Source organism: Heloderma suspectum, chromosome 1 (assembly GCF_057233095.1).
Source record: "Heloderma suspectum isolate Gila_16-S chromosome 1, 16-S_ref, whole genome shotgun sequence".
NCBI lineage: Eukaryota > Metazoa > Chordata > Lepidosauria > Squamata > Helodermatidae > Heloderma > Heloderma suspectum.
In genome coordinates, this window is record NC_139458.1 from 124938559 (window position 1) to 124961833 (window position 23275).

General features: G+C 45.0%; 1 protein-coding gene across 5 annotated transcripts in view; it reads right to left on the bottom strand.

The window, feature by feature from the left end:
• LSP1 (lymphocyte specific protein 1) overlaps window positions 1–23275 on the bottom strand; it is a 129822-nt gene that overhangs the window by 85318 nt on the left and 21229 nt on the right. For 2 of the 5 annotated variants that reach the window (XR_014792055.1, XM_084855952.1), the window contains exon 1: window positions 4513–4639. The exons of the other annotated variants lie outside the window; for them this stretch is intronic. Coding sequence is in view for 1 of the 2 variants with exons in the window: in XM_084855952.1 (XP_084712078.1) it covers window positions 4513–4571 (59 nt within the window). In the remaining variant the exon portion in view is untranslated. Of the gene's footprint in view, window positions 1–4512; window positions 4640–23275 lie in introns of those variants that run through there. 5 annotated transcript variants of the gene reach the window in all.

Consider the following 23275-nt stretch of genomic DNA (forward strand, 5'->3'; position numbering starts at 1 on the left):
CAAAAGGATACTGGATGGGCTAGACTCACTGATGCTACAGTAATAACACATGCTCACAGCAATGGAGGAATTCAAGGCTGTGCTGTCATATCTTTATTATTTGTTTGTTTGGTACATGTGTATCCCCATCTTTTTTCTCCAAGGAGGCCAAAACAGTGTACATGATCCTCCTGTTCTCCATTTTATCCTCACAACAACCGTGTGAGGTAGGTTAGGCTGTGAGTCAGTGAATGGGGCCAAAGCAGGGACTAAAAACTGAGTCCCAGTCCAGCACTCTAACCACTACACCACACTGGCTCATCATATCTTGTGTGTGTATGGGGAGAGAGGGACAATCAAGAAAGAATTTTACCTAGGCAAAAAAAAAAACCTTAAAAAATACTGAGCTGGCGCCTTGGTCCTATGGGTGTAGGGCTGGCCTTAGGGGTGGGCGATCTGGGCAGTCAACCAGGGCACCAAGCTGAGAGGGTCCACCAAGGTGAGCTCTGTATGATCTGCAGTGAGCTAGGGTGGCAAAAAGAAAGGGTCTGTAGCCTTTCCTTCATGGTGCTAAAGGTTGTTTGGGTACTAACTACAAAAATGATCTTTCTTCAATTCACTTGAAAGGACTTCTTTTTCAGTTTCCACTTTGATTTCATTTGCACTTGGTAAAAATCAGTGGAACACAGGTTTGCTTTGGGGCAACATTACTGAGCACTTAGCACTTCAAATACCATAAACACTATAAGCACTATCTAAATAATAATTCAAAAATAAAGCCGTAAGCTGTAAGAGGTCAGCTGGATACCTTTTTTATTCATAACTTTTCTTTATTATTTTTAAAGATACAAATAATGGATATTCTAAAATAAAGAATGTTTACCAAAAGATAGGAACTGCGACAAAACAAAAAAAATATGATCAGTAAAACTTGTGACAGTTCTGCTGTGTTGAATGGTGCACTGCCACTGCTCAGAATGTGGCTTTTCGAACTTTGGCTTGTGCAAACTGAAGCACAGTGGCTGAGAGATGGAGATTTTGAGCAATGTCGTTCTCGATGGACATCACACTTGCCCCAGGCCCCATAAATCCTCTGGGTGGCCCTGAAAAATTGACTGCGGGGGCGGGGGGACCAAAGGCAGTCCTCACCCAGGGCACTATTTATCCGAGGGCCAGCCCTTATGGGTGTCTGAAAGTTCCACCAAGCTGAACCTTGGCTCTAGTGTGATCCTGTAATTCACCATCCCAGATACTCAGGACACCTACTGGAAGGGTAGATTAAGGGTCACAAATGCTAGCAGAAGTAGAGATATCTTACTGGGGGACGCTGCAAGTTTCCTGTCTTGTGGGGAAGGGGGCGTTCTGAAGCTCTCTTGCCCAAGAGTCCACAAAAACCCAGAAGTGATGATTCTGAGGTTTCTTGCATTCTTTGAAGGTACTGCTTGAACCATCAGGGTTTGTTATATGAAATCTGTGCCATGTCCAACATTGAATGAAATCAAGCATGAAATGCCTTTACTCCTCCTACTCTCTGCTTATGGAACACTATAAACTGGATGGTGTCAGCAAATCTGTTAGGGATGCTTGCAAGTGAAGGAATTTGCCTCAATCTTGGCAGCTGATTTAGATGGTTTTCTGACTCCTCCTAGCCCCATAATTTATAATAATTCATTTTGACGTCTGTGCTGTTCATCACACAGCAAGACATTTCTGTTCAGCTTTGTAATTTAGGGAAAAAATGGGCAGCCCATCTTTACCTTAGCTGGTTTATATTGCTAAATTTACCACCCACCCAATCCTGCTTGGTTCGCTAAGTGTGGCACCCTGTATTTTGGAGAGCACTGGAATTGCATTTGACAGCTCTATGACACTTGACATTATTTACATATCCCAGACCAACCGCAAATGGTGTTATTTCAAAATGAGATTCCACATAATATAACCACTTCTTGTGCCCCATGCTGAGGAAAGGGCTTCTCTTTTTCATATTGATTCTTTTAACCCTCTAGGGTGGATTTTGTTTTCTAAAAACTCTTTAAAATATAACATTTGGGTGCAATACAGAGAAAGAAGGTATGCTGATGTTCCAGTGAAGTCAATGAGGTTTAGGCTGCAATTCTTTACACACTAACCTGGGGCTGGGAGTAAGCCCCCCACCAATTCAATGGGACTTACTTGTAAGTAGACACATATAGGATTCCACAGCAGTCCTATACACCCTTTCATGGGAGTAAGTCTCACTGAACCTGATGAGACTTACCTCTAAGTAAAGTAAGGCTCAGTGTTTTGGGGGGAGGATTAGATCCAATACTGTTAAAACATTAAAATTCATGAATTCAAACAAGATTAAGAACCCACTTAAGAAAAATGAATGAATGGGTAACTAGGTCAAGTATCTATTTAATGCATGGTTGAAGTCAGTTTGAGGATTTCTATTGCAGGTGGTCACTGCTCTTCAAGATAAGGTTATACAAGACAGACTCTCCATATAGATTGGACAAGTGAGACAATCTTCCTTTACACTTATGGAAACAAGACATCCTTCCACTACTGCAGGTAGGAATGGAAATCTAAATGGAACATGGAGAGTGAAAATCTCAACTTTATTCAGGTCTATTGTCCAGGGCACAGAAACCCTCCAAAGCCATACTAAAAATGGGTTCATTGATTTCACTGAGACTACTTTAGTACATGGGCTTTAAGGGTTCCATCTCTGAAAGAAACAATGGCACTTCCATTTCATTGCTTAAGCAACAGGACTGCATATAAGGCAGTACAAGGAAGACCTATTTCCCAGGAATAATATCATGAGATTTGCCTCCTGCAATAACTTTTGTAGTTACCACTTGACCTCAGTTTCATTTGTCCACACAGTCTCATCCAATCCCACTTCTGCAGGCTGGCATAGCCATGATCCTACCTGCTCTTTAACCTTTGCAGTGATTTTATATCCATGACCCTCACATCAGTATCGTAACCAGTACAGAGCACAGAGCTGTATTGATTGTGTTGATTCCCATGTGTGTAAGAGCCTGAGCATGACAACAGATGAACATTTACCCCAGGGATGCAGAATCTGCATCCAGAGGGCCAACATGCATCCAGAGGGCCAAATTCCACTGGAGAAGCTTTCAGGGGCCACATTTCAGGGATGGGGCCAGCAATACCAGCCTATTTTAGCTTAAAGCTCGTATTGCCATTAACTCAGCCTCAGAGGAGGCATTTCAACCTGTTTAGAATGGGGGAAATGCTGCACAAAAAGCTGGGAAACCACCAAACAACCCATGGTTAGTGGGAGGAGGAAGGGGTGCGGCCAGGAGAAAGGGGCATGACCACCTGTAGGTGGGGATAACCCATGGAAAAACCCCTATTAAATCTGTCCAACATCTTGATATGCTCAATAAGGCTGCCACCTAAGTGGGGTTTCTTAATACATTCTCAGTTTTAGGCAACAGGATGATTTTAAAAATTGCACAAAAGCCCAGAAACTAACATTAACGATGGACATGATCCAAAAATGTTTATCATTGTCATCTCCTCCCTCCTTTGGAGAACAAAAATACCCAGCTTGTGGCTCAGTGGACACTATTACTTCGGTACCCTCATCTTTCTACAGCCTGGAGTTAGCTTTAATATAAAAATAATTAATTCTGTCTTTTCTGAGCACCACCCTCTGTTCCCAAAGAGATTTACATTGCAATCCTACGCATGCATTGGGTACTCAGAACCAAATCCCACTATATTCAATGGGATCTATTCCCATGTAAAGGGTCATTGGGCTGTTTGCAGCCTTAGCCCCCCGCCCCACAGAGGATTGCAATTCACCTTTTCTTGATAAAAAAAAAGAAGAAAAAGCCATTTTTCATTGTACAGAGAAGATCCCTAGAGATTCCAGCATATGGGTTCCCTTCTGTATAGAGAACTTCGTCATATATACTCATTAATGACCTGTCCCTTTATCTTACCGTTTTAATTTGTTCTCAGTCAAGTTAACCGCACTAAAAATTATATGAGCTACACACACACACAAATACCCCCAATCCATCTACCAAAAAGCCGACCCCCAGACAGAAATATGTTTGCGCTCGGTCGATCTCTTCTCTTCAGCCATGAGATGCTCACATACTAAAAGCCAAGCCAAGAGTCCAACCCAGCAGGTTCAGGTAAAGTGCTAAGGAACGATTTGGGGGGGGGGGGCGATTCTCACCACGCGCTTCTGGAAAAGCGACCTATATATTCAGACCTCCCCCACTCTCCCTCCCTGAATGCATGCATTTTTTCGCTGTCTGAACGCCTCCCCGCTCCCCAATGGATGCAGCGGCTTTTTTTGTAAGCCGAGTAAAGACGCACGTATGATACAGAATCTACACGCCTTCCGAGAGTACAAAATCTCGTGGGGGGGGGGGGCGGCGCAGAGGGGAGCGGTCCCTAGGCGTGCGGAGCGGTGCGAGCCCGTCCGTGGGCTGGCGGCGTGTAAACAAAGAACAGGCTGTCAGGGTCTCCCTGCCTGCCTGTGGGCAGGTAAAGCCTTACCTGATCAGATTCTGCAGCCCCTGTTTACTGGAATTCCGCCTCAAGACCGCACTGGTCATGGTGGGTGAGAATGAGCCCAGGACAGGCTCAGCAGCGCTCCCGCCCGTGAAACCTCCTCCTCTTCCCCGTCTCTCTCCCTCCTTTTTAACAATCTTGTTAGTTACTACTCCCTCCCTCTCTCCCTCCCTCTCTCTGTCTCACTCTTTCTTTCCCTGTTCAGGAAGTTCTGCAGCTGGTTTCCTTTTGTTCCTCTAAAGCCCCCTATCCCACTCCCCTCCCTCCCTTGTCTCTTCCACCTCAACGTCCTCTGCTTCTCAGCCTAGTGGAAATGTCGGGGCGGGGGGGGGGGGAATCTTTCAAAGAGCCAGCAAAGAAGGATCCCTGCCTGTTCCCATCTGATTGCTGAGTGAGCTCTCGGTGAAGTTTAAACCGTCTTTTCTGGATATTTTCCTTTCAGTGGGTTTCCTTCTTTCATCTTCAGCTTTTTCTAGGTTTTTAAAAAAGTTTTTCTTCCTTTCTTCCCTCACCACCTCTTCCCTTTTGTCTTTCCTTCCCTTTCTGATCCATTCTGCATTCACTAATTATTTCGCCATTACATCAAAAGGAAGCAAAAGTTGGCCCCCATCAAGAATAGAAAGCCCGGCTAAAGGCATTTACTAATAAGAGCCAAGAGCGAGCAGCTGAAGATGAATGCGTGCAGCTCTTAAAACACATAGATGTGCTCCATTCAGGCTACATTAAATATCAGTGAGGATTTGGCCAAGTTTGCACCTAAGACTGACCCACAGTAGTCCAACAAGTCTGGAAATCAGGACCGCTAGACAGCTTTCCCAAATTCCTTCAGAGAAGACAGTTCCATGTAAGATTTAATGTGCAACCTGCATGTAATGGTTGCATGCAATGACATATAAGAGGGTTTTGCTACATGTCCATGCATTGCACATGTTTGCTGGGAAGCCACTGCTAATCATGGCTTCCCAGTACACATGCATACTGTGAAAAAGCCAAGGGTAGTATCCATTGTTAGTCTTACATGGAGTAGATGCATTGAAAGGAATGAGACTTAAGTTAGTCATGATTCATACCCATTCATTTCAATGGGTCTATTCTACGTAGGACTAACCTTGGATACTACCCCAAGTGTGCTGTTGTCACACATGATAAGTTGCAGGCAAGTTCTGAGATGGGACCATTTGCATTGCTATGTGATGAAATGTTAATGCGCAAGTATAAAAGACCCCCCAAAAGAGAAAAACCAGATCTTCCCAGTGGAATCAATTTGACTGAAATGGCAGGAAGAAGATCAGAAATCTTTGCTGGGGCTGAGGTGGAAGGGCAGTGCCTCCACTTTTCAGTTTGCATGCACACGCTAAGGGCTCGGCATGTTAGGGTAGAAATCTGCATCAAATCTGGTTCTCCATCATTTCCAAGCCAGAATGAAACCATGGAGTCTCCAACAGGGATCAACGGCTGCATTCCCATCCTGCTTAAGCTTCCTGGAGGCATCCGATAGGCCAGTGTTAGAGACAGTGCCCTTTCTCAGTGCAGAGAGTGCTACTGAGAATGGAAATGTAGAGGGTACTCCACATTTCCCATGTTCATCGCCTTCTGCAGCAAGGAAACCCCACTGACATGGAAACGTGACATGATCCACTCAAATGGAGATGGGGCAGGCCAACATCATGGCAGATCCAAGTTGATGGGAGCCATGGTGGAGTTGCAAGGAATGAGGTGGAAAATGGACGGAGGCCTGCCTTTAAATAAAACTAAGCTTTCCTTGATTTCTGTCACAAGGCAGTTTTTAAAACCAAAGAGAAGATATTCTCAGGTGCCTGAAAAAACTTTTTATTATGCCCAATGCATTTCAGAAAGGATTTTCCTTCCTCCAGGTCTGCATCTCTTTCTCCAGGCATGTCACAAAGAACCTTTCCAATATTTCCTCTGTTTTAAAATGTGTTGGGCATATAAAATGTTTTTTCAGGCACCTGAGAATATCTCCTCTTCTGTTCTGGAACACATAAGTGCCTTCCCCTCTTTCTGTTTCTGCAAGGCACTTTTTAACCAGATTTCCCAGTGCTGCTGACTATGCATTGACATCGGTGAAGAAGTGTTAGGTCCTCTGTGCTGAGGCATTGGTATTTCATGAGATACATGTGTATGGAGACAAGAGTTCTAGACTTTCAAAGATTTAGCAATATTTCCTTTCCCCAGAGAATTTTGGGAACTGTAGTTCTGTGAAGAGGGGATGGGGATCTCAAACAGAATTCTCAGCACCTTCATCAAACTACATTCCAAGGACTCTTTAGGAGAAGCTGGGACAGTTATATGGGCATAACAATTGCAAGTTTGTTTATACATATATCCAAACTATTCAGTCCGCTAAAGCAATCCCAGTGGTGTCAAAAGAGGACTCTGGAGTTAGCCATTTAAAGGCTAAGGCCAAAGAATCAGAACATTACCAGCAGTGAATGGAGCGAAATGAAACTTCTATTGGGGGTTCGTCAGGCCCCTTCTTCAGGTCTTCAGGAAGACCCACCTGTTCTTGCTGGCCTTCCCTTCAGCCAAGGCCATTGTTTTTTTATTGGTAAGTTTACTTTTTAATGATTTTAATTAGCAATCTTTGTTTTTATGGATTTTATTGAAACGTGTTTTTATGGACCTTTTGTCGTGTCCATAAAAACTGTGTGGTTTTTATCTTCTATGCCACCTTGAGAGGGTTCCACACTTAAAGGCAGTCTAGAAATAATTTTAGTTAGGGCACAATCCTATGCGTATTTAGAGAGAGAAAAGTCCTACATCTTCCAGCATTTCCTGGGTTGTTGTAGGATGCTGGGAGTTGTAGGACTTTTTTCCTCTCTAAACATGCATAGGATTGCACCCATAGCTGGTTAGTTAGATGGCCCAGTGGTCACCATGCTTTTATTATAGCCTGGTATGCAGCACATCCATAGCAAACTGAGGAGGGGCACTGAGGAATGTGAAAAGCCGACTTTGGTGACAAGGGGGAGGTTGAAAACATATGGTTGTCATGGGGAGCAGGCTGAGGGTGGGGCGGGAAAAGCCCACTTCACTCAATTGCCTTCACCAAAGAGGTTGCACAGCCTATATTTACTAGTAACTCAATTGTCCCCACTAGCTGAATTGATGAAATAGGCGGTAGGGAGGGGCTGCATGCTGAAATCCCAGGTTCACCTGGACTGCAGAGACTGGCTGTGCCATCAGAGCATATCCAGTTCCCCACAGGAGCAATGCACGGATGCATTTTTCAAAGGGACTGTCTTTCGCTGTGACCCTTACACAGCCACTGTGACAGCCTACTTCTCCCCAATATTCTCGGGCAGCATGCACGCCAAAATACCCAAGGGCATTTGAATGTTTGTTTTGCCAGCAGATGGATTTCCTAAGCTAAGAGGGCACAGAGGATCAAGGAGAAGTCAATGGGATTAGTTGTCTGTATGGGAAGGAGGAGGGGAGCTAAAGGTGAAAGCGGATGGAGGGAGAGAAAAGATAACTGGGAATTAATGAAGAATGAGTCAAGGTCATTTAGGGAAGTGCATGCTGCAATTGATGGAGTCATTTTAGTCCAAATGTTGGAGAGGGGCGCTCTACCCTAGGTGGCAATTATTTCAGTCTCTCTCCTCTTCTCTCTCTCTCTCTCTCTCTCTCTCTCTCTCACACACACACACACACACACAAAACACACACACACACAAATGCTTCCACTCCCATCTGACCTCTTGTGTCCCACTTCAACCCAGATGACATAAAGCACCTCTCTGCCAGCTCTTGCATCTTTCCATTTATCCCTTCAGAAAGGCGGAGACCCATTACTGGCAAGAAAGTCTAGGAAGATAGATGGCAGCTTGTTGATTCCAAAAGTAGGCTTGGGAGGAGCAGTATTACTCCTGCAGTAGGGCTGCAGTAAAGTACTTCACTGTGTTCACTGTGCTGCAAAGGGAGAGGGAAGGAAGAGTCCCTACTCTGCCTTCATCCTCCGCCCCACACACATGCACACACGTACACCCCACCACCAGGAGAAGGCTGCCTTCATAATGTTGTGACCTGCAGCAGAAGGGAATCCAGGCTATCTTCTCCCAGTGAAGGGCTGGACCCTGCATTAATCTTTTCTATGCTAGGATGTGATTGTCACGACTGACCCCCTGCCACTCTCTCTCCTTACTGCACAGCCAACCACATATCCCTCTCCTGCCCTGGCCCTCATCTTTGCTGCGGAGAGAAGGCATCCCACTGCCCTCTCCCTGCGACTAGGGGCTCCTTCACACGGAGCTTTTATCCTGCGATTGAGATTGCTCCTTCATGGAAGTTTGCAGGCTCCTTACATGACCCCGTGATCCTCCAAGGCGTCTCCTGCACTAAATGCCCTTTGCTCCATTTTTAAGTAGATCGCAGATAATGAGCTATCCAACGACCCCCGTTGTGTTCTGCTTAAGTTCCCTCCATGAAAAGAGGAAAAGCAGCAAGAAGAGGAGTGAGATCAATGAAAGATAATGGAAGACTCAGATATGGGGAGAAGGAGGGGGAAAGGAAGCGGGTCAAAAAGGGAGTCGTTGTGATCCTGCATTTAAAACGGAAGGAGAAAGCCCTGTTTTAAACGCACGATTTTAGGCTGGTGTAGAGATGCCCTACAAGCTATTGCGTCATATATCATAGTCTCCATATTTTAATTTAGGATATTACATTTCTTATCTTGATGATTTTAAAGTACTTTGTTATTTATTTCAGTCCACATACTGTAATTCATCTGATGTTAAACCTGACAGTTTGGGTTGTGCCTTTGTTCCTTGAACAGATCTGTGACTGTATAATAAATTTTGATTGATTGACAAGGTGCCTTTCTGCAGGAAAGACAGAGATGTACTGCTGCTGTCCTGAAGTAAAGTACCTTCTAAAGCATTTTTTAACTGCTACAGGAAACTCTCGTAGTAGCTTGAAAGGTTCTAAGTGTCAAGGGTAGGAAACCTGTGAGGCATCCTTATTCCAGTGTGTTCCTTTACACATATCTTTCTCACAGTAAAGCACAAATTAGAGAAGGGGCAGGCAACCTGGTGCCCTCCAGATTTTTTGGACTACAACTCCCATAATTCCTGCCCATTGGCCATGCTGACTGGGACTGATGGAAGTTGTAGTCCAAAACAGGTGGAGGGCACCAGGTTGCCTGCCCCTTCTCTATTTGTGCTTTATGTTGAGAAATATGTGTAAATGAACACACCGGAATAAGGATGCCTCACACAGTAAAATCCTGTGGTGGAAATACAGTCCAAGCTAAAAAAAAAGGATTTCATGGGGAGCCGGTCATCAGCTCAAGAGAGGAAGAGTTTAAAGGTAAAGGAAACTTCAAGGGAGGAAGTGACTCAGTCTTTGTGGTGGGAGGGAGAGAGCCCCAGAGAGTGAAAGGCACACCAGCCTTCATCAATTACACAATGCTTTTGCTATGTGCTGCTGGTTGCAAAATCATCCAAAAGCTAAAACATGTTTGGCAAGATGTTCAGAAGGTTCTCGCAAAAATCAATGCTAACTGGTCCTTTTCTAAAGGATGGCCCTACATTTGTGGGTCCCAATTCAAAGGAATAGTGAGTCCTCAAGTCAAGCAAACAGTACACCTCTCACCTTGAAAGGGGTTGGGGGGGACACATTCAGTCCCCAAGAAAAACCCTATGAAGATACTAGGTTTACCCATCTACAGAAGAGGAGAGACCACCCAGGGAGAAAATACCTTCCTTACCTAGGGCAGCTGAAGAAAAGAAGACCCAAGCTCTGATGAAAAGGTTGCTTCCCACCCACCCATCCACCCACCATTCCTCTGTGGATATATAGACCAGACTTCCTCAACCTGGTGCCCTCCAGATGTGTTGCACTACAACTACCAGCATCCCCAGTCAGTCATGGCTAGGGATGCTGGGAGTTGTATTTCAACACATCTTGAGAGCACTAGGTTGGGGAATGTTGATACAGACTTAAGGTCACTTTGTGGGTATGATTTACCCCTTAACATCCTCCAACCATGCCTTCTTACCCAGAATCAGGCCAAGGTACAGATTCTTCCTGGCAATGGCTGGGACTCAGGGCTTAGGACATTTTTCAGCCTGAGGCAAAAGGTAAGATGAACCCCTCCCTCCCTGCCTGCCCCTTCTCCCGCCCCCCCCAACCCCCTGGTTCCCATTCCACAGACAGAAGCTGACTGGACTGGGAGGCAGCTGAATGTTACTTCATCACTGGCGATGGAACAGTGCCCCCCACCATCACACCCAATGACAGCAGGCTAGCTTAGGGGGCACAGACCCGAAACCATACTGCAATTTCCTGCTCTACCTGGCACCTGCTTGCTGCCCATTCAAACAAATGCTTCACAGCAGAAGCAGAGGGGGTGCTAGCAGGGGCCACAAGGGCAGAGCAGTGTGTGCTCCTGTGTGATACCTGCATGAGCATATGTGTGTGTATGTGCGTGCATGCGCGTGCGGCTTGTGCTGGCTGCGTTTCTGCCTGATCACTCAGCCAGGCATCTTTCCCGATGGCACTGCCTGTAATGCACTGGGAGAACTTGAGACAGGCCAGCAACAAGCAAGCAAGCAACAAGCAAGCATTGCCAGGCCTGTAGCCAGGGAGAGGGGGCCTGCGGGGGGCTGCCCCCTAACTGTTCTCTGCCCTCCTAATTTTTTTGCAAACAAATAATTAAAAAATGGCTCACAATTTTGTCTTTAAAACACCTGCAAAGCAGATGAACTGTCCCTACTACTCCCCCCCCCCCCGGAAGTTTTAGGCTGGCTACAGGCCTGCGCATTGCCAGTACAAGGGGATCCAACACAAGGATGGGAGGAAGGGCCAAGGGGCTGCTGTTGCTGCCCTCGAAGCAGCCGCCTCACTCTCCCTAATGGCAGGGCCAGTCCTGGGAGGATCCACATGGTAAACAGCCCTTGGCCTTATGGCTCTTGCGTGAAGAAGCTGCCTCATGGTCATGTTGCTTCTCCCTTTACGACGTTGCAAAATTACAGCCTCTCTGTCCCTCAGCAATAACTGTGGTCCATGCTCTGGTCTTCTCTCACTTAGGCTATTACAATCTTGCCCTCTGTTGTCTTCTGTTGTCTCACTTTGATCCCCTCCCATGCATCCAGCATTCTGCTGCCCAAATCATTGTCGTCCTGATCATACAATGCCCCTCCTTAAATCCTTACACTGTCTTCCTGTCTGCTCCTGGATCCAGCACAAGCTCCTTGTCTTTCCCTGCAAAGCCCTCCATGGCCTTGTCCCTGTCTTACTTCCCCACTCCTGTGGAACTGAAACAACCACATTTTGCTTCCCTGTTTACTTCTCTCTATTCTCTCAGTTTACTTCCTCTGTTATTTCCCCTGTGTCAAATTTTAGACTGTATGCTCATCAGGGCAGAGGCCTGTCTTCCTGTACTCCGTAAACTGCCATGCACACTGGCGGTGCTATGTAAATAAAAATAATAATAACATGGATGTTATTTGCAATGTCCTCCATGTACAGTCTGAAACAGGTTGCAGGTCGATTGATCCTCAGGGTGGCTAACAAGTGGGTAAAAAGGTGGATTTTTCCCATTGAGTGATTATAACTGGAGTGAGAATTCTAGTCTGCATTCATGATTCTGAATGTTGGACCAGGGAAGGTTTCCTGGATAATTAATTATCATTCCAGGATCATTAATATGGATTACAAGTGTAGATGTGTCACCCAAGGTTCAGGACTTCCACAGCCTCCTTGGCATCCAAGTTGAAAAAGAGAGGTAGAGCTTATCGGCATAGTGATAAGACTCAACTCCAAAACTCTGGATAGCCTCACCCAGTGGCTTTATGTAGAGATGAACTGGCTGTACAACTACTTTCTAGGGCAGGGTGAAAGCTCAGAAATATTTGTATACATTGGTAGATTCCGTAACAGGTCGTCTCCAATCAGTATCTTGAATTATAGGAGTCAGATGGGTTTAAAAACCGCACACATGGTTCTAGGCCATATTAATTCAAGAATGTGTAACGTATTTATGAAAATAAGACACGCAAGCCTCAGCTTTGGAAGAGATTTATCTCCATTCTCTATATCGGTTGGAATGTTACAAACCTCATATGCTTTTAATTTTTTTTTTTAAACTAATACATTTTCTGTGTGAACCTTAAACCACTTGCTCCGCAAGTATTACCAAATCACTAACAGCACAATCCTATATGTGTCTATTCAGAAATAAGTCCCATTAAGTTCAGTAGGACTTACTCCATGGTAAAGGATGAGAGTGCAACTTAAATGTGTAAACAGCCTAAAGGTCTGTGGCACAGCCAGCTACCAAATCAACACTCCTAAATATCTGTTCAGTGTCTCCTTTAGCTCTCCAGGAAGTACCAGGTTTCTGTTTAGATATTTCTTCAACCTGTATTTTGGTCCTTTCCAGATACACTTTTAAACCATCATGTTCTTCTTGCTAATATTTAACTTTTCTGGGTTTTCCATATTTGTTGATCTCCACTCTTTCCAAGGGCATTTTCTTTTTCTATTTAATTTGCTAATCAGTTCTCTGTTTACAATTCTTCCAAAGTATCTGCAGTCTCTGGCCAACACTGCCTGTTAATGTGGTAAACATGAATTCCAATACTATGGATGAATCTTTCTCCTTTACTTCCTTTATTTATTTATCTAGCACCATCACTGTACATGGTGCTGTGCTCAGTAACACAAGCAACAACAGCAAAAATCAAGCTCCTCTTTCACTGGGCTTATCTCACTTTCAAAAACAGAGTAAATAGCAAAGGAAGGGGAAAGGAAAAAGGGTTGAATGGGGACTAATATGAGCAAAGCTCCTTCTACTAAGTTTTCATTTGGTCACTGATAAGGTGTTTACCACTTTGTTGTTGACAATTAAGATTTGCTAAAGAAGCCCACTGCATCTTGCAAGAGCCAAGTTGCTCTGCAAGTAAATGAAGACAAAGATATACTTCGCAAGACTTCACTGGCAATTCAGGTAAGACCACACTTTAAAATGGGATGTTCAAAACATCGATATCACTGAGAACGGCAGTGGCTTTGGCATTCTTTTTAATCTCCAGTGAAACCATCTGCATCCCACCATTCTACTTTGAGATCTAAATCCGTATGAAAGTGTGGCAGAAGTTGGACTTTGGGAATTATATCTTTTTCTAAAGATTGGACATGCTGTTTGGGACCTCAGTCTAATGGATATGTACTATGCTCATGTTTGTCCTGCTCTGGGCAACAAAACAAAGATTTGCTAATTGTGTGCCTATTGTCTAGAGGCAGGATCCCATTTAATACAATCCCTTTTGTTTAACAAGGGCTTTAGGTTAAAGGGCTGAGTGCTTTAAATATAATCCCCATGAAACTGGAGCTTTAAGAACAGCGCTCTGTCCTGATTCCTTCAGTAGCATTTGTTTGCAAACATGGTTGCAATTCCTGAGCAGGACAGCTTAGTACTGGAGCATATATTCTGAACTGTTACTACCCAAGGACATAATCACATGAACAAATTCACATTGTCATAGGATTGCAAAGCTGGAAAGTTATCTAACTCATTACTCTACACCAGTTTCTCAATACCCAATAATCCTAAGAGATTAGTCTGTATCTACAAAGTTATTGTGTACCACGAGCAGAGAACAGGATAAGCTGAGGTACACCACCATGCTTTACAAAGAATAAACACAGTAAAACAAACTCTGAGTAGGAACATAGGAAGCTGCTTTACACTGATTCAGACCCTCGGCCCATCTAGTCCAGTATTGTTGACACTGACTGGCAGCAGCTCTCCAGGGTTTCAGGCAGAATTCTTTGGCACACATCCAGAAGTATAACAAGAAGTACAAGAATAAAGATGCCACATTGCATGAGATTTTCACACATTTTTCTGCTGTGTAAGTTGTTGCCACAAAGGTCAACTCCGCAGTGCCTCTGGTCTGCTGTACGAGCATTATGGCAAATCATTGTGGGATCAGCATCGGTGCTATCTCAGCGGCCTATGGTGTACATATGTGATGAACAAGTGAGCTGAAGAAGTTCATTTTACACTGCCAAAGAAGTTGAATTAACCATGTATGGGTAGATTGAGCATGTGCTGAAATGGCTGCGTGATCAGTTTACCATGAGGACAACTTTCAACTCAACCCAGGTTTACCAGGCCAGCATTGAGATGCTGAAAGTGACTGAGCAACAGTCAAGTAAGGGTGGGCTGAGATGAGAACTGGGATCATGGCAAAGCAACCATATGCCCACTTCATCATGAACACAGCTCAGGTCAAATATACCCAACCCACATTCTTCTCACACCACAGCCTTCCGCAACCTGGTGCCCTCTGGATGTCTTGGACTCTAACACCCATGAGCCTCCACTAGCATGACCAATGGTCAGGAATGCTGGGAGTTGTTGCCCCAAAGTTCTGGAGGGCACCAGGTTTGAGAAGGCTGTCATACCCATTCAGTCACATGAATTAGCCTTGAGACCCCAAAGAAAGCCTGTGAGGACAAATTTCAGAAAAGCCAGTTTGTTGTAGCAAAACAACGTAATGTCCTACTGCTTTCCAGATGCAACACTGACAGGGGCTTCCCCCTGAAAACTGGCGATGCCATTTGTACACCACAGCTGTAGAATGGCTTTAAACCAGTGCAATGGTCACACCATCCCACAAGGAACCTAGGGAATCATTATTGCAGGGCACCAAGAATCCGATAAGCAGTGCTCAAATTAGAGCCGCAGTGGGCAACCTGTAGACCTACAGAGGTCATTGGACTACAACTACCATCACTCCTGACGATTGGCCCTGCTGGCTATGGCTGATGGGGATGGGGGTCCAACAATACCTTGAGGACCACAGTTGACCCACCCCTGGGGTAGAGGGATCCTGGTGCCCATACGTTTAATAATGGTCTGTCTTGCTATGGACTTTTGAAGGCTACAGGCGGCATGATTTGGCAAAAAACGGGGAGTTTCAGGGGATGAGGCGTGAGGATTTCCATTAAGGGCTATCTGTCCCTTCTCCATAATTCAAGCACTGCTAAGGGAACTTGTCCCCTTACAAGACTACGATTCCTAGGGTTCCTTGCGCATAGGCTGTGATAGTATGGATTAATTTTGTATACATATTTACTATTTATTATTGCACTTATATCCCCCTTTTTTCCTCTTGCAAGGAACCGAAGGCAGCTTACATGGTACTCTCCTCTCCATTTTATCAACACAACATCCCTGTGAGGTAGATTATGCTGAGAGCAGTGACTGGCCCAAAGTCACCCAGTGAGTTTCATGGCTGAGTGGGGACTAGAACTTGGATCTCCCGTGTCCCAGTCCAACACCCTAACCACTACACCATGCTGGCTCTCTGTACCCGTATCAACACCAACAGGGGATTTTGTAGTTGAAGCAGATGCTTTGGGGTCCTGAATCTGGTTTACTTTCAACTATGTTCTGATGCATAATAAGAGTGCAGTCACATGCTCGTGTTTCAACAGGGAGTTTGCACAACCACCGTGAGACTGTTCTGTGGCAGTTGCTATTGGGTTGAAAATGATTACCAAGAAGGGAGTGAAGAGCCTGACCAGAACGCCCAGGAGTTTCCCTTCAATAGAGTTGACTGTGATAACGACAATTGCAGTTGCTACGTGGTTTTGCAATGACTAAGTATACAAAGTTGTGCTATGTTAGTCCCAACTGATAACAAGACACAAAGGTTTGTCTGGGTGTCCTGCACTTTCCATCTGCCTTGTTCCTGCTGCAAACAATGCTGCTGAAGCGTGAGCATGTAAACATCTTTCTTCTTCAAAGCAAACATTATGTGCAGATCCTGTAATGGTACAGATCCTGCCACTGTGCTGCCTTGGGGATGGATGAGGACATGTGTTGCCAGCTGGCCTGCCTGCCTCCTCTGCCACCTCACACCCCTTCCTGGGTGTGGGGCTCTCAGGAGAGCTCACCCAAACTTTCGCGGGGCCCAGCCGAGCTCTTGTGTGGCCCACAGCACCTTTAAAGGGAAGTGGGGGGTGCGTGATGCCGTGCATGACAAGAGGGTATGGTGGCAGCTGCTGCTACCCCAGAAACCCCTCCAGCTGCTCTCTTGCTGCAGCAAATGCCATGGCAGGAGAATAGCTAGCGGGGCTGTCTGGAGCACCTGCTGGAGGTTGCAGAGCAGCAGCAGCAGTATCTCCTGGCAGGGGTGGGGGAGAGCAGCACAATTCGCCACGCCTCCTTTTCCACCGCCTGATGCACGTGCATAAGTTTGCGTAATGGTAGGGTCAACCCTGGAGGAAGGGCATAACACAAAAGAGATAAATAAATATAATCGGATAGGCACCATACAAAAAATTCTAAAGTAGTCCTTGTTTGCAAACATATATCAGTCTCTGTCTCTGTCTCTGTCTCTATATCTGGAATATGATGGGAAGAGGAGAACATTTAATTTTAGTGCACATCATACAAAGATGTGAATCCAACCCAGTGCTATATCGATTTATGTTGCAAAAATCCGTTGAAGCATTTTGTTGTTGTCGTTCAGTTGTTCAGTCATATCCGACTCTTCGTGACCCCATGGACCATAGCACGCCAGGCCTTCCTGTCCTCCGCTCTCTCCCGGAGTGTGCTCAAGTTCATATTCATTGCATCGGTGATGCTATCTAGCCATCTCATCCTCTTACACCCCCTTCTCCTTTTGCCTTCAATCTTTCCCAGCATCAGGGTCTTTTCCAGAGAATTTTCTCTTCGCATTAGGTGGCCAAAATATTTGAGCTTCAGCTTCGGTATCTGTCCTTCCAATGAGCAGTCAGTGTTGATTTCCTAAAAGATTGACTGATTGGACCTCCTTGCAGTCCAGGGGACTCGTAAGAGTCTTCTCCAGCACCACAGTTCGAAAGCATCAATTCTTCGGCGCTCAGCCTTCCTTATAGTCCTGCTCTCACGGCCATACATTGCTACTGGGAAAACCATAGCTTTGATTAGACGGACCTTTGTCGGCAAGGTGATGTCTCCACTTCTTACTATGCTGTCTAGGTTTGCCATAGCTTTCCTCCCAAGGAGCAAGCGTCTTTTAATTTCATGGCTGCAGTGATCACCATGCGGTGATCTTGGAGCCCAAGAAAGTAAAATCTGTCACTGCTTCCATTTCTTCCCCTTCTATATGCCAGGAAGTGATGGGGCCAGATGCCATGATCTTAGTTTTTTTAATGTTGAGTTTCAAACCAGCTTTTGCACTCTCCACTCTCACCCTCAACAAGAGGCTCTCTAGATCCTCTTCCCTTTCTGGCATTAGGGTGGTATCGTCTGTGTATCTGAGGTTGTTGATAATTCTCCCAGCAAGCTTAATTCTGACCTGTGATTCATCCAACCTGGTGTTTCTCATGATGTACTCTGCATATAAATTAAATAAGTAGGGCGACAATATACAGTCTTGTCGTACTCCTTTCCCAATTTTGAACCAATCGGTTGTTCCATGTCCGGTTCTTACTGTTGCTTCTTGACCCTCATACAGGTTTCTCAGGAGACAGGTAAGGTGGTCTGGTACTCCCATCTCTAAGAATTTGCCACAGTTAGTTGTGATCCACACAATCAAAGGCTTTAGCGTAGTCAATGAAGCAGAAATAGACATTTTTCTGGAATTCTCTTGCTTTCTCCATGATGCAGCGAATGTTGGCGATTTGATCTCTAGTTCCTCTGCCTCTTCGAAACCCAGCTTGTACTTCCGGTAGTTCTCAGTTCGCATACTGCTGAAGCCTAGCTTGTAGGATTTTGAGCATAACTTGAAGCGTTTTACAAGACTGCAAAACAGAACACAAGACTATCTGAGCTGATCTCTACACCAACTCCAGGAAGACCTCTTTTAGTGGAAATTCAGTGCACAGAACTGGCAGGTGAGACACAGCCTTTCATCTGGCCATTTTGCAAGGCACATTCCTCAGTGTGGAAAGCCTAATTTACAAACGTGTATGGAAATGCTAGGAGCTTTGGGTCAGGCCCAAAGAGATTCTGTTTAGATCTTGGCTCTGAACCACTGAACCTGCTCACAAAACAGGGTCAACGACTGGGTGTGATCTTCTACTCCCACTACCCCAGTAGCCTTGGTTGCCATGACTGTTGCCAGTGCCACTTTCAATGTAATGCTTATGGATATGCTGTAATAGTAGAACATATACATGTGCCCTGAATAGCACCATTTGAATATATGTACATTATATTTTAAATTGCGGCAGTGCAGATATGTGGCTGCAGGCAGGTCAGGTGCAGGGAATAGCCTCTTCCCATGCCTAGCTCCAGTGCTGAGTACCAGCCACATGCTTGCCTCCTACAAAGTGTTCTGCATTCAGCAGTTACATTAAGCTTGTTCCAGAACAGCCTGCAGGATACAAACTGAAACAGAGGGAGGGAGGGAAGGAAAGATAAGAAAACGTTTATAAAAGAGCTCTGGTATCGCTAAGACTTGCTGATGCCAAGATTTGAAAAGTGAAAACCCTTTGAGAGCTTGTATAGGCCAAGTTATTGCAAGTGACTTTGATTTGGGTCTGTGACAAATTGAGGTAAAGAAAGTATGCATATTTGCGGCCACTGCCCAGGCAGTCAGGAAAACTCAATGTAAATATTTTCATAGCAAGTCTGAACAGCTTTGTGGGCTCTGAGTGATGAGAATCAGTTTGTTCCTCAACTCTCCTATAGAACTGGAAGTGAGGCATGAGTGGGAAAAGGAGTGGAGAATTATGATTTCAGGGCATATATTCCTCACCCCTCAGACATTTCCTTCCTCTTTTTCCATCACCTTTTGCCTGCCACTCCTACCTCCCACCCCACATCCATCCTTGGAACTCTGGAATTAACCTCCTGGAGTGCTGGGGCCAACCTTCCCCCACCCAACCCATGAGGCAACATGTTGTGCTTAATTTCTGACAGATTATTTTTTTTAACAAAAAAATCTCTCAAAAGTGATTTTACCTTTGAAGAATGGATGGTGGGAGAAAAGACAGCATAAAAAATACATACAACTTCAAGAAAGAGTGAGGTACAGCTAACACAGAGGGCCATTGAACTCAGTGTAACCTCTCTATCCACCTTGCTTTTCACCTTTTTTCCAGGTTCACACCTCTCATTGCCTTGTTGGCATTTCTTCTACCTGTCTTGTTTGATTCTGGTGAAGGCAGAGATCCAAAATAGTCAATCTGTGAAGAATATTTTTACCCTTCCTTTTCCTTCCTCTAGTAATTGTCGCATTTTCAGTCATGGCAAGATCCAACCTATTCTCTCTTTATCGACTTGTAATCCTCATTCTTGCTCTCACCCGCTTTTCCAGATCACAGGTGGCCAACCTCTTGCACAAACTGCACAGCGATGGTGACACGGCCTGTAGGGCCTGTGGGGGTAGCTATGGCCTGCCTCTTCAGCACTGCGCCTCTGCCTGTTCTCTAACTCATTAGAGCAGAGGCAAAACCACACCAAGGCAGAGGCACATTCCAGATGTATTGTAAGTAGTGTGCACTAGAGTCATGCTATCTCATACTTGATGTCTGGCACATTGGCCCAAAAGGCTGGCCACCGCTGTCATAGATCAGCCTTCCCCAACCTGGTGCCCTCCAGATGTGTTGGATAGCAACTCCCATAATCCCCAGCCAGTGTGGCCAGTCCAGCACACCTGGAGAGCACCAGGTTAGGGAAGGTTGACATAGACTGCTGCAGCTTTCTCTTTGCTGATCTTACCTGTAAGGAGTGTTCTTATATGGCAATATGACCAAAAATTAGTGGCTCTTCCTTCCTGACTAGACAAAGACACATCATGATTATTTGGCCCTGAAGATGGTTTGAAATTGAAATGCATCTGGCAATTTACAAGTATGAATGAATCATTATATTACAGAACTACTTTGAGATTTAACCTCTCCTTTTGTTTTGTTTTTCCTCTCTCTCTCTCTCTCTCTCTCTCTCTCTCTCTCTCTGATGCTGCCCTTTCTCTTTTTCCCCCTTGACCTTGTGTCCTGCCATCTCTCCCTTCCTCCATTGTTTCAGAATACCTCTGCTAGAGATGGATTCCCCGCCACACAACATGCCTACAGTATGATGCAACCCTATTTCCTTACCTTTCCCACTTATGCAAAGTGTACCACATTATACAATTGCACATCCCTCATCCACCCATTCCTTTCTAAACATGAACAAGGATGTAAACATCTGCTAAGAGGGTTCAAGGGGTGTGCACCTCAGGGTTTTTTGTTTTTTTTTTAAAATGCATTAATTAATGTTAATTCCCCTTCATGGATCACTGCCTTGTTGTGGCGAAGGGGCTTGCGTAACTCAGTGAAGCCATAAGCTATGCCGTGCAGGGCCACCCAAGACGGACAGGTCATGGCAGAGAGTTCTGACAAAATGTGGTCCACTGGAGAAGGAAATGGCAACCCACTCCAGTATTCTTGCCAAGAAAACCCCATGGAACGTATCACAAGGCTAAAAGAGATGACGCCGGAAGATGAGCCCCTCAGGTCGGAAGGTGTCCAATATGCTACTGGGGAAGAGCAGAGGATATTTCCAAGTAGCGCCAGAAAGAGTGAAGCGGCTGGGCCAAACCCGAAAGGACACTCAGCTGTGGATGTGTCTGGTGGTGAAAAGAAAATCCAATGCTGTAAAGAACAATATTGTTTAGGAACCTGGAATGTCAGATCAATGAATCAAGGTAAGCTGGAGGTGGTCAAACATGAGATGGCAAGATTGAACATCGACATCTTGGGAATCAGCGAACTAAAATGGACAGGCATGGGCGAATTTAATTCAGGTGACCATCATATCTACTATTGTGGGCAAGAATCCCTTAGAAGAAATGGAGTAGCACTCATAGTCAACAAAAGGGTGGGAAAAGCAGTATTGGGGTACAATCTTAAAAATGATAGAATGATCTCAGTACGAATCCAAGGCAAACCATTCAACATCACAGTAATTCAAGTCTATGCCCCAACCACTGAGGCCGAAGAAGCTGAGGTTGATCGGTTCTATGAAGACCTACAACACCTTCTAGAACTAACACCAAAAAAAGATGTCCTCTTCATCATAGGGGATTGGAATGCTAAAGTAGGAAGTCAAGAAATCACCGGGATAACAGGCAGGCATGGCCTTGGTGTACAAAATGAAGCAGGACAAAAGCTAATAGAGTTTTGCCAAGAGAACATGCTGATCATAGCAAACACTCTTTTCCAACAGCACAAGAGGCGACTCTACACATGGACGTCACCAGATGGTCAATATCGAAATCAGATTGATTATGTCCTTTGCAGCCAAAGATGGAGAAGCTCCATACAGTCAGTAAAAACAAGACCTGGAGCTGACTGTGGCTCAGATCATGAGCTGCTTCTTGCAAAATTTCGGCTTAAATTGAAGAACGTCGGGAAAACCACTAAACCGTTCAGGTATGACCTAAATCATATCCCTGATGAATATGCAGTGGAGGTGAGGAATAGATTTCAGGGATTAGACCTGATAGACAGAGTGCCTGAGGAACTATGGACGGAGGTCCGTAACATTGTTCAGGAGGCAGCAACGAAATCCATCCCAAAGAAAAAGAAATGCAAGAAAGCCAAGTGGCTGTCTGATGAGGCTTTACAAGTAGCTGAGGAAAGAAGGGAAGCGAAAAGCAAGGGAGAAAGGGGAAGATATACCCAACTGAATGCAGAGTTCCAGAGAATAGCAAGGAGAGACAAGAAGGCCTTCTTAAATGAACAATGCAAAGAAATCGAGGAAAACAACAGAATGGGAAAGACTAGAGATCTCTTCAAGAAAATTGGAGATCTCAAGGGAACGTTTTGTGCAAAGACGGGCATGATAAAGGACAAAGAAGGCAGGGACCTAACAGAAGCAGAGGAGATTAAGAAGAGGTGGCAAGAATACACAGAAGAACTATACAGGAAAGATCTGAATGTCCCTGATAACCATGATAGTGCGGTCACTGAACTTGAGCCGGACATCCTCGAGAGTGAAGTCAAGTGGGCCTTAGGAAGCATTAGTAACAACAAAGCTAGCGGAGATGACAGTATTCCAGCCGAGCTATTTAAAATCCTAAAAGATGATGCTGTTAAAGTGCTGCACTCAATATGCCAACAAATCTGGAACACTCAACAGTGGCCACAAGACTGGAAAAGGTCAGTTTATATTCCAATTCCAAAGAAGGGCAACGCCAAAGAGTGTTCAAACTACCGCACAATTGCGCTCATTTCACATGCCAGCAAGGTGATGCTCAAAATCCTACAAGCTAGGCTTCAGCAGTATGTGAACTGAGAACTACCGGAAGTACAAGCTGGGTTTCGAAGAGGCAGAGGAACTAGAGATCAAATCGCCAACATTCGCTGCATCATGGAGAAAGCAAGAGAATTCCAGAAAAACGTCTATTTCTGCTTCATTGACTACGCTAAAGCCTTTGATTGTGTGGATCACAACAAACTGTGGCAAATTCTTAAAATGATGGGAGTACCAGACCACCTTACCTGTCTCCTGAGAAACCTGTACGAGGGTCAAGAAGCAACAGTCAGAACCAGACATGGAACAACCGATTGGTTCAAAATTGGGAAAGGAGTACGACAAGGCTGCATATTGTCACCCTGCTTATTTAACTTATATGCAGAGTACATCATGAGAAATGCCGGGTTGGATGAATCAGAGGTCGGAATTAAGATTGCTGGGAGAATTATCAACAACCTCCGATATGCAGACGATACCACCCTAATGGCAGAAAGCGAAGAGGATCTAAAGAGCCTCTTGTTGAGGGTGAAAGAGGAGAGT